Raw genomic sequence first — 12,106 nt, forward strand, 5'->3', positions numbered from 1 at the left:
ACACAAGGCAAGCTGCTTCAGATATCTGAATGCCACCCACAACAACACACCATTTCTCAAGCTATAATGACCATGCATTGTAATGTGTATCCAATTTGATGTAACCCAAGACTGTAGCTGTATATTTGCAAATTAAAGTAAATATTTAAAAATATATCACTGTCTTCATGACCCAAGCATTTCTTCTGTTGCAATGAATTTTACATTTTGGCATAACATGAAGCTTGGCCTAGCACTTTTAATGAGGGTTAGATTGTTGCTTTTGGCTTGCAAGCTTAAACTCCCGATGCCATATTAAATACTTAAAAAAAAAATTATACCATGCTGCTATAGTTATGATCTACAATAAAAATATAAATGTTTTAATTGCTATTCAGTTTGGTATTGTACCACTAAATGAAAACTTTCCATAGTACAAGCACCATCTTACCCCATTCTCTGTGTTGGATGAGGAATATTTCAGTGCAAATGCTTTGACTCTTCTGATGTAGATATTGTTGTAGAATTGAATGAGATCACCTCTCTCCTCCTCTTCCATATCACTATTGGCTCCAGCCATGCGAGTTGGGGTTGGTGGTGCACTGCTAGGTTGGGGTACTGGAAGTGTACTGTTAGACCTCATATTTGGACTGGAATCTCTGCTGGCTACGTAAACACAATTTACAACCAAAAATAATTGAAGATGTGTAACTTGTAAAATATGCTGGTTACAATGCACCACTGAGTTGGAGCAGTGGGAGGAGGTGCTATGTAGAAATTTTTCTTATAAAGATGACCGGATTTGAGGTCCTGGTCTTCAAACACACTCTCTTCCTCTGGCGACCGAAGGCCCCCCCCCCCCCCCCAGATGATCAAAATCCATGACGAGGCCTTGGACAATTTTCCATACCTTGGGAGCCTACTGTCAGCAAGAGTAGAATATAAATGTATTCCAGGAGACACAAAATGGGACAGGATAATGCAGTAGCCCAGTGCGGCAGAGCAGCAATATACTGGCTCAGTGCCTAATGGCCTACATTTTCCGTGTACACATCTGTGAAAAAGACTGAAGAATATTTAAAAATTGGCAAACCCTGGCTTGTTTTGAAGAAAGTTTAAGTAATTTTATCTCAAATCATAAATAATAGCTGCAAAGTGCCACAATGTATAACAAAAACACTGTAATATACAAAATAAAACTGGAAATGTTTGCCACACTATCTTTTTTTTTAAATAGGGAAGAAACATGTTTGAGATACTTACTCCTATCTCTGCTTGTCTCAGTTGGCGAGCCCTGGCGCCCACTACTGTCACTGCTACCTGAAGTTCGTCTTCTCCGAGCTTTTAACAGTACACTCCTATAAATCTACAGGGACAAATATAGCATCAGACACAATGTGCCTTAAAGGGAACTGGCAAAAAAGAGAGTATTAACTGTAACATCTTAAATCACAATTACATTGAATTTACAGCACAGAAACAGGCCATTCAGCCCAATCAGTCTCTGCCAGCGTTTATGTTCCACTCGAACCTCCTCCCATCCTTCCTCATCTAACTCTTATCTAGCTTCACCGGAAATGCATCTATACTATTCGTCTCAACTATTCCCTGTGGTAGCGAGTTCCACATTCTCACCACCTTCTGGGGAAAGAGGTTTTTTCTGAATTCCCTATTTGATGTCTTGAAGACTACTGATGGCCTTTAGTTTTGTTGTTCCTCACAAGTGGAAATACTCTGTCGACTCTATCAAAACCTTTCATCATTTTCTATTAGGTCAATCTTCAGCTGCCTTTTTTTTTCCCCAAAAGAGAGACTCAGCCTGTTCATCCTTTGCTGATGGGTATAACCTCACAGTTCTGGTACCACCTTTGTAAATCTTTTTTGCACCTCCTCCAGTGCCTCTATCGTTTTTATAATATGACTATCAGAACTGTACACAGTACTCCAACTGTGGTCTAACCAAGTTTAGAGTAACTTCTCTACTTGAAATAAAGCTTTAGTGCTTGGTCTGCTTTTGTTATGGCCTCATTGACCTGCGTTGGTAGTGATTTGTGTATTTATACTCCCAAATCTCTCTGCTCCTCTAACCCCACTGGTGTTCCGCCTTCTCCCCAATTCTCGCGTTCATTTTTATAGTCTGCAATTTTTCAGAGATCTTCAACGAGTAATTGGTCAATGTTTTGCGAACCCCAGTTTGAGAACCACTGCTCTGCCCCATTTAGATTCTTAAGTCTAGAAATTCGGGTGGTTTGCGCCACCCATTAGTACCATGAATTGGTGAAAAAACGGTGGCCAGCGCACTTCTGGCAGGTTCCACAGTGGCCGCCATTTTCGGCAGCTCCAGCTCATCTATTTTGGAGTTCTCCGCTCACGTTGCCGCCGCGTTAAATCACATCAGTACTTGCTGCTGCTAAAAAGTATTTCGCAGAGTTAATGACAATGAGGAGTCTGGCAAGTCTTAACGGGATGGAGGCCGGGACTTCAAATGCCTCCTTTGCCAAGGTGGTTCTTTTAAACTTTTATTTTTTGCCCATCAGTGGCGGTGGAGGGTGGGGGGGATTGCATTTTCTGGCAGCTTTCCGGGAGCCTACAGTGTTTGGATTAGTAAATCACAAAAAGTATACCAAATATAGTGGGGAGCTAATGAGAGTGAAGAACTTAAAGTAATTAAGGTCGTTAGAGAAAAAGTACTTGAGAAACTAATGGGACTAAAAGCCGACAACCCCCACTGGACCTGATGGCCTACATCCGAAGGTTCCAAAAGAGGTGGCTGTAGAGATGGTGGATGCATTGGTTGTGATCTTCCAAAATTCTCTAGATTCAGGAACGGTCCCAGCGGATTGGAAGGTAGCAAATGTAACACCGCTATTCAAGAAAGGAGGGAGAGAGAAAACCGGGAGCCTGACATCAGTTGTCGGGAAAATGCTGGAATCCATTATTAAGGAAGTGGCAACAGGACACTTATAAAATCATCATATGATTAAGCAGAGTCAACATGGTTTTCTGAAACGTAAATCGTGTAACAAATTTTTTAGTTTTCTGAGGATGTAACTAGCAGGGTTGATGAAGGGGAACCAGATTTGGATTTCCAAAAGGCATTCGATAAGGTGCCACGTAAAAGGTTGTTGAGCAAGATAAGGGCACATCGGGTTGGGGGTATGTAATTAGCATGGATAGATGATTGTTTTCTGGCTGTTAACCAGAGAGAGATAAAAGGGTCATTTTCAGATTGGCAGGCTGTAACTAGTGGGGTGCCACAAGGATCAATCCTTGGGCCTCAGCTATTTACAATCTATATTAATGACTTAAATGAAGGGATAAGTACAATGTATCCAAGTTTGCTGACAGTGCAAAGCTAGGTGGAAAAGTAAGATGTGAGGAGGATGCAAAGGGATATAGACAGGTTAAGTGAGTGGGCAAAAAGGTGGATCAAAATATGGGGAAATGTGAAGTTATTCGCTTTGGTAGGAAGGCTAGAAAGACATAATATTTTTTAACTGGTGAGAAACTATTAAATGTTGGTATTCTGAAAGATATGGGTGTCCTAGTACAAGAAACAGAGTTAGCATGTAGATACAGCAAGCAATTAGGAAGACAAATGGCATTGTTGGCCTTTATTGCTAGAGGTTTGGAGTATAAGTGTAAGGAAGTCTTGCTACAATTGTACAGGGCTCTGGTGAGATCACACCTGGATTACTGTGCACAATATTGGTCTCCTTATTTAAGGAAGGATATACTTAAGAGGCAGTACAACGAAGGTTCACTTGATTGATCCCTAGGATGAGAGAGTTGTCCCATGAGAAGAGGTTGAGTAGATTGGGCCTATACTCTCTGGATTTTAGAAGAATGAGACATGATCTCATTGAAACATAAGATTCTGAGGGGGATTGACAGCGTAGATACTGAGAGATTGTTTCCCCTGGCTGGAGAATGGAGAACTAGGGGGCATAGTCTCAGGATAAGGGGCTGGCTTTTTAAGACTGAGATGGGGAGGAATATCTTCACTCGGAGGGTTGTGAATCTTTGGAATTCTCTAGCCCAAAGTGCTGTTAATGCTCAGTCGATCAGCATATTTAAGGATTTTCGGACTCCAGTGGAATCGAGGGATATGGGGATTGGGCAGGAAAGTGGGGTTGAGGTCGAAGATCAGCCATGATCTTTTTGAATGTTGGAGCAGGCTTGAGGGGCCATATGGCCTACTCCTGCTCCGAATTCTTGCGTTGTTAAATCAATGGGTGAACTCCATTGCAATGATTGAAGATGATCGGTGATCAGATTTCTCTCATCTGCATTCATGTCATTAAAAAAAAAAATCGACAAACATCGGGTGGCCGCTAATATGTTTGGAGCATGTACGGTAACTGTTCAGATCGCTCCTTTCTTCCCCATTCCCCCACTCTGCGAGCGGGAGACAGAGGTGACATTCAGCCTTCTAAGATTAGCGCTGCAAAGTGCGCTTTGCACTAGAAAATCACCGCCAGGCAGTATCAAAATGCTGGCACTGCCTCTGCTCTCGCCACCAATGTTACCGGCAGGTTTCCAGCATTTTCCAATTTCTAGGCTATATTTTCTAAGTAAGATGTGAACTTATTTTTATTACCAAACTTACCTATGTTGAAATTAATTTGCCAATGATATGCCTATTCTGCAAGTTTGTTAATGTCTTGCAATTTGTTGCAGTCCTCCTCAGTTGACTCTCCCTCCCAATTTGGTGTTGTCTGCAAATTTAGAAATGTTTTGATTCCAAAGTCGAAATCCTTAGTATAAATTGTGAACACAGGTCCCAGCACTGAACCTTGTAGAACCCCACTTCCTACCTTCTGCCACTCTGAATAACTACCCTTTACCCCTACTCGCTGCTCTCTCTCAGCCAGCCAACTATCAATTCTGGTATTTGGCCCCGGGCTCCACATGCTCTGACCTTATTCATTAGTCTATTATGTGGTACCTTATGAAGGCCTTTTGGAAATCTAGATGTATTACATCTACTAAACTGTAATAAACCACATGGCCTGCAGTGGTTCAAGAAACATAGAAACATAGAAAATAGGTTCAGGAGCAGGCCATTCAGCCCTTCTAGCCTGCACCGCCATTCAATGAGTTCATGGCTGAACATGAAACTTCAGTACCCACTTCCTGCTTTCACGCCGATCCCCTGAGTAGTAAGGACTTCATCTAACTCCCTTTTGAATATATTTAGTGAATTGGCCTCAACTACTTTCTGTGGTAGAGAATTCCACAGGTTCACCACTCTCTGGGTGAAGAAGTTTCTCCTTATCTCGGTCCTAAATGGCTTACCCCTTATCCTTAGACTGTGACCCCTGGTTCTGGACTTCCCCAACATTGGGAACATTCTTCCTGCAAGCAACCTGTCCAAACCCGTCAGAATTTTAAACGTTTCTATGAGGTCCCCTCTCACTCTTCTGAACTCCAGTGAATACAAGCCCAGTTGATCCAGTCTTTCTTGATATGTCAGTCCCGCCATCCCGGGAATCAGTCTGGTGAACCTTCGCTGCACTCCCTCAATAGCAAGAATGTCCTTCCTCAAGTTAGGAGACCAAAACTGTACACAATACTCCAGGTGTGGCCTCACCAAGGCCCTGTACAACTGTAGCAACACCTCCCTGCCCCTGTACTCAAATCCCCTCGCTATGAAGGCCAACATGCCATTTGCTTTCTTAACCGCCTGCTGTACCTGCATGCCAACCTTCAATGACTGATGTACCATGACACCCAGGTCTCGTTGCACCTTCCCTTTTCCTAATCTGTCACCATTCAGATAATAGTCTGTCTCTCTGTTTTTACCACCAAAGTGGATAACCTCACATTTATCCACATTATACTTCATCTGCCACGCATTTGCCCACTCACCTAACCTATCCAAGTCACTCTGTAGCCTCATAGCATCCTCCTCGCAGCTCACACTGCCACCCAACTTAGTGTCATCCGCAAATTTGGAGATACTACATTTAATCCCCTCGTCTAAATCATTAATGTACAATGTAAACAGCTGGGGCCCCAGCACAGAACCCTGCGGTACCCCACTAGTCACTGCCTGCCTTTCCGAAAAGTACCCATTTACTCCTACTCTTTGCTTCCTGTCTGACAACCAGTTCTCAATCCACGTCAGCACACTACCCCCAATCCCATGTGCTTTAACTTTGCACATTAATCTCCTGTGTGGGACCTTGTCGAAAGCCTTCTGAAAGTCCAAATATACCACATCAACTGGTACTCCTTTGTCCACTTTATTGGAAACATCCTCAAAAAATTCCAGAAGATTTGTCAAGCATGATCTCCCTTTCACAAATCCATGCTGACTTGGACCTATCATGTCACCATTTTCCAAATGCGCTGCTATGACATCCTTAATAATTGATTCCATCATTTTACCCACTACTGAGGTCAGGCTGACCGGTCTATAATTCCCTGCTTTCTCTCTCCCTCCTTTTTTTAAAAAGTGGGGTTACATTGGCTACCCTCCACTCGATAGGAACTGATCCAGAGTCAATGGAATGTTGGAAAATGACTGTCAATGCATCCGCTATTTCCAAGGCCACCTCCTTAAGTACTCTGGGATGCAGTCCATCAGGCCCTGGGGATTTATCGGCCTTCAATCCCATCAATTTCCCCAACACAATTTCCCGACTAATAAAGATTTCCCTCAGTTCCTCCTCCTTAATAGACCCTCTGACCACTTTTATATCCGGAAGGTTGTTTGTGTCCTCCTTAGTGAATACTGAACCAAAGTACTTGTTCAATTGGTCTGCCATTTCTTTGTTCCCTGTTATGACTTCCCTTGATTCTGACTGCAGGGGACCTACGTTTGTCTTTACTAACCTTTTTCTCTTTACATACCTATAGAAACTTTTGCAATCCGCCTTAATGTTCCCTGCAAGCTTCTTCTCGTACTCCATTTTCCCTGCCCTAATCAAACCCTTTGTCCTCCTCTGCTGAGTTCTAAATTTCTCCCAGTCCCCAGGTTCGCTGCTATTTCTGGCCAATTTGTATGCCACTTTCTTGGCTTTAATACTATCCCTGATTTCCCTAGATAGCCACGGTTGAGCCACCTTCCCTTTTTTATTTTTACGCCAGACAGGAATGTACAATTGTTGTAATTCATCCATGCGGTCTCTAAATGTCTGCCATTGCCCATCCACAGTCAACCCCTTAAGTATCATTCGCCAATCTATCTTAGCCAATTCATGCCTCATACCTTCAAAGTTACCCTTCTTTAAGTTCTGGACCATGGTCTCTGAATTAACTGTTTCATTCTCCATTCTAATGCAGAATTCCACCATATTATGGTCACTCTTCCCCAAGGGGCCTCGCACAATGAGATTGCTAATTAATCCTCTCACATTACACAACACCCAGTCTAAGATGGCCTCCCCCCTAGTTGGTTCCTCGACATATTGGTCTAGAAAACCATCCCTTATGCATTCCAGGAAATCCTCCTCCACCGTATTGCTTCCAGTTTGGCTAGCCCAATCTATGTGCATATTAAAGTCACCCATTATAACTGCTGCACCTTTATTGCATGCACTCCTTATTTCCTGTTTGATGCCCTCCCCAACATCACTACTACTGTTTGGAGGTCTGTACACAACTCCCACTAACGATTTTTGCCCTTTAGTGTTCTGCAGCTCTACCCATATAGATTCCACATCATCCAAGCTAATGTCCTTCCTAACTATTGCATTAATCTCCTCTTTAACCAGCAATGCTACCCCACCTCCTTTTCCTTTTATTCTATCCTTCCTGAATGTTGAATACCCCTGGATGTTGAGTTCCCAGCCCTGATCATCCTGGAGCCACGTCTCCGTAATCCCAATCACATCATATTTGTTAACATCTATTTGCACAGTTAATTCATCCCCCTTATTGCGGATACTCCTTGCATTAAGACACAAAGCCTTCAGGCTTGCTTTTTTAACACCCTTTGTCCTTCTAGAATTTTGCTGTACAGTGGCCCTTTTTGTTCTTTGCCTTGGGTTTCTCTGCCCTTCACTTTTCCTCATCTCCTTTCTGTCTTTTGCTTTTGCCTCATTTTTGTCTTACCACCACCTTCCCAAGGGCAATTAGGGATGGCCAATAAATGCTGGCCTTGGCAGCGCGCCCACATCCCAGGAACAGATTTTTAAATTACTCTTGTCTATTCTCTGTTACCTCTTCAAAGAATTCAGTAAGGTTGGTCAAGCAAGACTTTCCCTTTGGAATTCCATGCTGACTATTCATTATTATATTTTTGGTTTAGATGTTTTTCTATTTTCTCCTTTTAGGAGGAATTCCATTATTTTTCCTACTACCAATGTTAAGCTGACTAATCTGTAATTCCCTGCACATGTTGTATCTCCCTTCTTAAATATAGGTAAAACATCAGCTATCAGTCAGTCCTCTGGCACTACATCTTTTTCTAATGAATTATTAAATATGTGAATTATCGTGGTGCATCAGTACAGAGTGAGAAAGCAAGAGTTTGAGCGGCGGCATACCTGAGCGGGAGCAGACCGAGGCCCGAGAGGGGGATAAAAGTCGCAGCAGACCACAGCAAAAAGCCAGTGTGATCTGGACTAATTTCGATCGCCTGGTTGGGTCGGAGAGGAATTTTCCCAGATTTTTTTTCCCTCCCAATTGGCCTGGGTTTTTATCTTTGCCTCGCCCAGGAGATCGCACGGCTCCGGGTGAGGAGAACTCTGTTGTGTGACTGACATCACAGGTTAGTGATTGTGGGCTAAAGTTTTCTTTTTCTTTAAAATTAACATATAGCATATAACTAAATTCTAAAAACTAACCTTTTTATTGTTTAATTTAATAAACTATATAGGGTAAAATACTTGATTAACGCTAAACTAATTTAATTAAATAAAATGGGAAAACGGATGTGTTGCTGCTGCAATATGTGGGAGCTTCTGGACGTTTTGGTCCAGGGCGATTACATCTGCGGTAAGTGTCTGCGGCTCGACCAACTTCGGCAATTGAGGAGCTGGAGTCCAAGCTGCAGATATTGCAAGACATCAGGGAGGGAGAAAGTTACTTGGACCTTTTGCTCCAGGAGGCAGCAACACCCTCTAAATTAAATACTTTAGAATTGACACATAGTCAGGAACAGGGAAAGTGTGACTGTGAGTGAGGCAGGTAAGGGGATCCAGGAGGTAGTATTGCAGGAACCTCAGTCCCTGCACTTGTCCAATAGATTTGAGGTTCTTGCAACTTTTTCAGACTGCGGGGTGGATGAGCAGACTGACCAAGGCACCGTGGTGCAGAAAGACATTCAAGTGGGGGGAGTAAAGAGGCAGTTGGTTGTAGTAGGAGACCGTATAGTTATAGGGTTCTCTGTAGCCAAGAGCGTGCATCCCGAAGGCTGTGTTGCCTACCTGGTGCCAGGGTAAAAGACATCTCTGGGCTGGAGAAGAACTTTGAGGGGGAGGATCCAGTTGTCGTGGTACACGTAGGTACCAATGACGTAGGTAGGACTAAGAAAGGTTCTGCTGAGAGTTTGAACTGCTAGGGACTAAATTGAAAAGCAGAACCACAAAGGTAATAATCTCTGCATTATTACCTGAGCCACGAGCAAATTGGCAATAGAATCAGGGAGATGAATGCATGGCCGAGGTTGGTGTGAAAGAAGTGGGTTTCGATTCGTGGGGCACTGGCACCAATACTCTGGAAAAAGAGAGCTGTTCCATGGGGACGCACTACATCTGAACTATGCTTGAACCAGAAGTCATGCAAACCGAATAACTAGGGAGGTAGACCGGCTTTAAACTAAATAAGGGGGGAAGGGAAGGGAAGAGAAGAGAGAGGATGGGTGCAGTACAGAGCAATCTAGAATGCCAGAGAAAAAGAAGCAATGTAGGAAAGTGACTGTGGTAAAGATAACCAGATTACGTCAGGAAGGGACAGAGCATACAAACATAAGAGTGCACTAACAGAGTCCAGGCAAGAAAAAATAGCAATAAGACAAATAGGGCTATCGTACAAAATAATGCTAGACAAATTTAAAAGCATTGTATCTGAAATAAGGTAGACGAATCAACAGTGCAAATAGATGTAAATGGATATGATATAGTTGCAGGGTGACCAGGGTTGGGAACTGAATATCCAAGGATATTCAATATTTAGGAAGAACAGGCAAGAGGAGGAGGGGGTGGTGTGGTGTTAGTAAAGGATGAAATCAGCAATAGTGAGAGGATACTGGCTCAGAAAATCAAGATGTAGAATCAAGTCTGGGTGGAGCTAAGGAGCACCAAGGGGCAGAAAACATTGGTGGGAGTTGTCCACAGGCCTCCAAACAGTAGTGGTAGTGTAGGGGATGGCATCAAACAGGAAATTAGAGTTGCATGTAGCAAGGGTACTACAGTAATTGTAGGTGACTTTAATCTACATTTTGACTGGCCAAACCAAATTAGTAATAATACTGTGGCAGATGAATTCCTGGAGTGTGTACGAGATGGGTTTTTTTAGACCTGTATGTTGAGGAGCCTACTAGGGAACAGGCTATCCTGTATTGTGTAATGAAAAAGGGTTAATTGACAGACTTGTTGTGCGGGGTCCTTTAGGGAAGAGTGACCATAACATGATTGAATTTTTTATTAAGATGGAAAATGAAGTGTCCAATCTGGAACTCTGGTCCTAAATCTAAACAAAGGATTGAGGAATGAATTGGCTATGATAGATTGGGAAGATTCATTAAAAGGCATGATGATGGATAGGCAATGGCTAATATTTAAGGAACGAATGCATAAATTGCTTCATTATACATTCCTTTCTGGCGTAAAAACACAAAAGGAAAAGTGGCTCAACCATGGCTAACAAAAGAAAGTAAGAGTAGATCCAAAGAGGAGTTATACAAAGTTGCCAGAAAAAGTAGCAAGCTTGAGGATTGAGAGCAGATTAGAATTCAGCAAAAAGGACCAAGAGATTGATTTAAGAGGGGAAAAAATAGAGTACGAGAATAAACTTGCAAAAAAAACCGACTGCAAAAGGTTCTACAAGTATGTAAAAAGAAAAAGATTAGTGAAGATAAATGTAGGTCCTTTACAGACAAATGGGAGAATTTGTAATGGGGCACAAGGAAGTGGTAGAACAATTAAATACTTCAGTTCTGTCTTCACAGAAGAGGATACAAATAACGTCCCAGAAATGCTAGGGAACCAAGGGTCTAGTGAGCAAGAGGAATTAAAGGAAATTAGTAAGAAAAAAGTGCTGGAGAAACTAATAGGACTGAAGGACGATAAATCCCCAGGGCCTGATGAGCTGCATCCCAGAGTACAAAGAGGTGGAAATGGAATTAGCAGATGCATTGGTTGTCATCTTCCAAAATTCTATAGATTATGGAACAGTTCCTGCAGATTGGAGGGTGGCAAATGTAACCCCGCTATTTTAAAAAAGGAGGGAGAGAAAACATGGAACTACAGACTGATTAGCCTAATATCAGTAGTAGGGAAAATGCTAGAGACTATTATAAAGGATGTGATAACGGCACACTTAGATAATATCAACAGGATTAAACAAAGTCAACATGGATTTTTGAAAGGAAAATCATGTTTGGCAAACTTCCTGGAGTTTTTTGAGGTTGTAACTGATAGAATAGATAAGGGAAAACCAGTGGATGTAATGTATTTGGATTTTCAGAAGGCTTTGATAAAGTCCCACGTAAGAGGTTAGTGTGCAAAATTAAAATGCATAGGAGGTAATGTATTGGCATGGGTTGAAAATTGGTTAACTGACAGGAAATAGAGAGTAGGAATAAACTGGTTTTTTTTGGGGTGGTAGGCAGTGACAATGAACAAACCAATTGTAATATTTCCAAGTTTGCTGACGACACAAAACTAAGTGGAACTGAGTTGTGAGGAGGATGCAAAGATGCTGCAAGGCGATTTAGATAGGTTGAGTGTGCAAACACATGGCAGATGTAGTATAATGTGGATAAATGTGAAGTTCTCCACTTTAGTAGGAAAAACATAAGGACAATGTATTATTTAAATGGTGATGGCTTGGGAAGTGTCAATGTACAGAGGAACCTGGGTGTCCTTGCACACCAATCATTGAAAGCAAACATGCAGGTGCAGCAAGCAGTTAGGAAGGCAAATGGTATGTTGGCCTTCATTGCAAGAGGATTTGA

The 12,106-nt window shown here is 42.4% G+C and overlaps 1 protein-coding gene across 4 annotated transcripts in view; it reads right to left on the reverse strand.

The window, feature by feature from the left end:
• rbl2 (retinoblastoma-like 2 (p130)) overlaps window positions 1–12,106 on the reverse strand; it is a 210,997-nt gene that overhangs the window by 6,504 nt on the left and 192,387 nt on the right. For all 4 annotated transcript variants that reach the window (XM_070898000.1, XM_070897999.1, XM_070898001.1 and 1 more), the window contains 2 exons: window positions 1,243–1,345; window positions 431–645 (listed from right to left, as the gene is read on the reverse strand). In XM_070898000.1, coding sequence (XP_070754101.1) covers window positions 431–645; window positions 1,243–1,345 — 318 coding nt within the window. The remainder of the gene's footprint in view (window positions 1–430; window positions 646–1,242; window positions 1,346–12,106) is intronic.

This window comes from Pristiophorus japonicus, chromosome 13 (genome assembly GCF_044704955.1).
Source record: "Pristiophorus japonicus isolate sPriJap1 chromosome 13, sPriJap1.hap1, whole genome shotgun sequence".
In the NCBI taxonomy this organism is placed as follows: Eukaryota; Metazoa; Chordata; class Chondrichthyes; family Pristiophoridae; genus Pristiophorus; species Pristiophorus japonicus.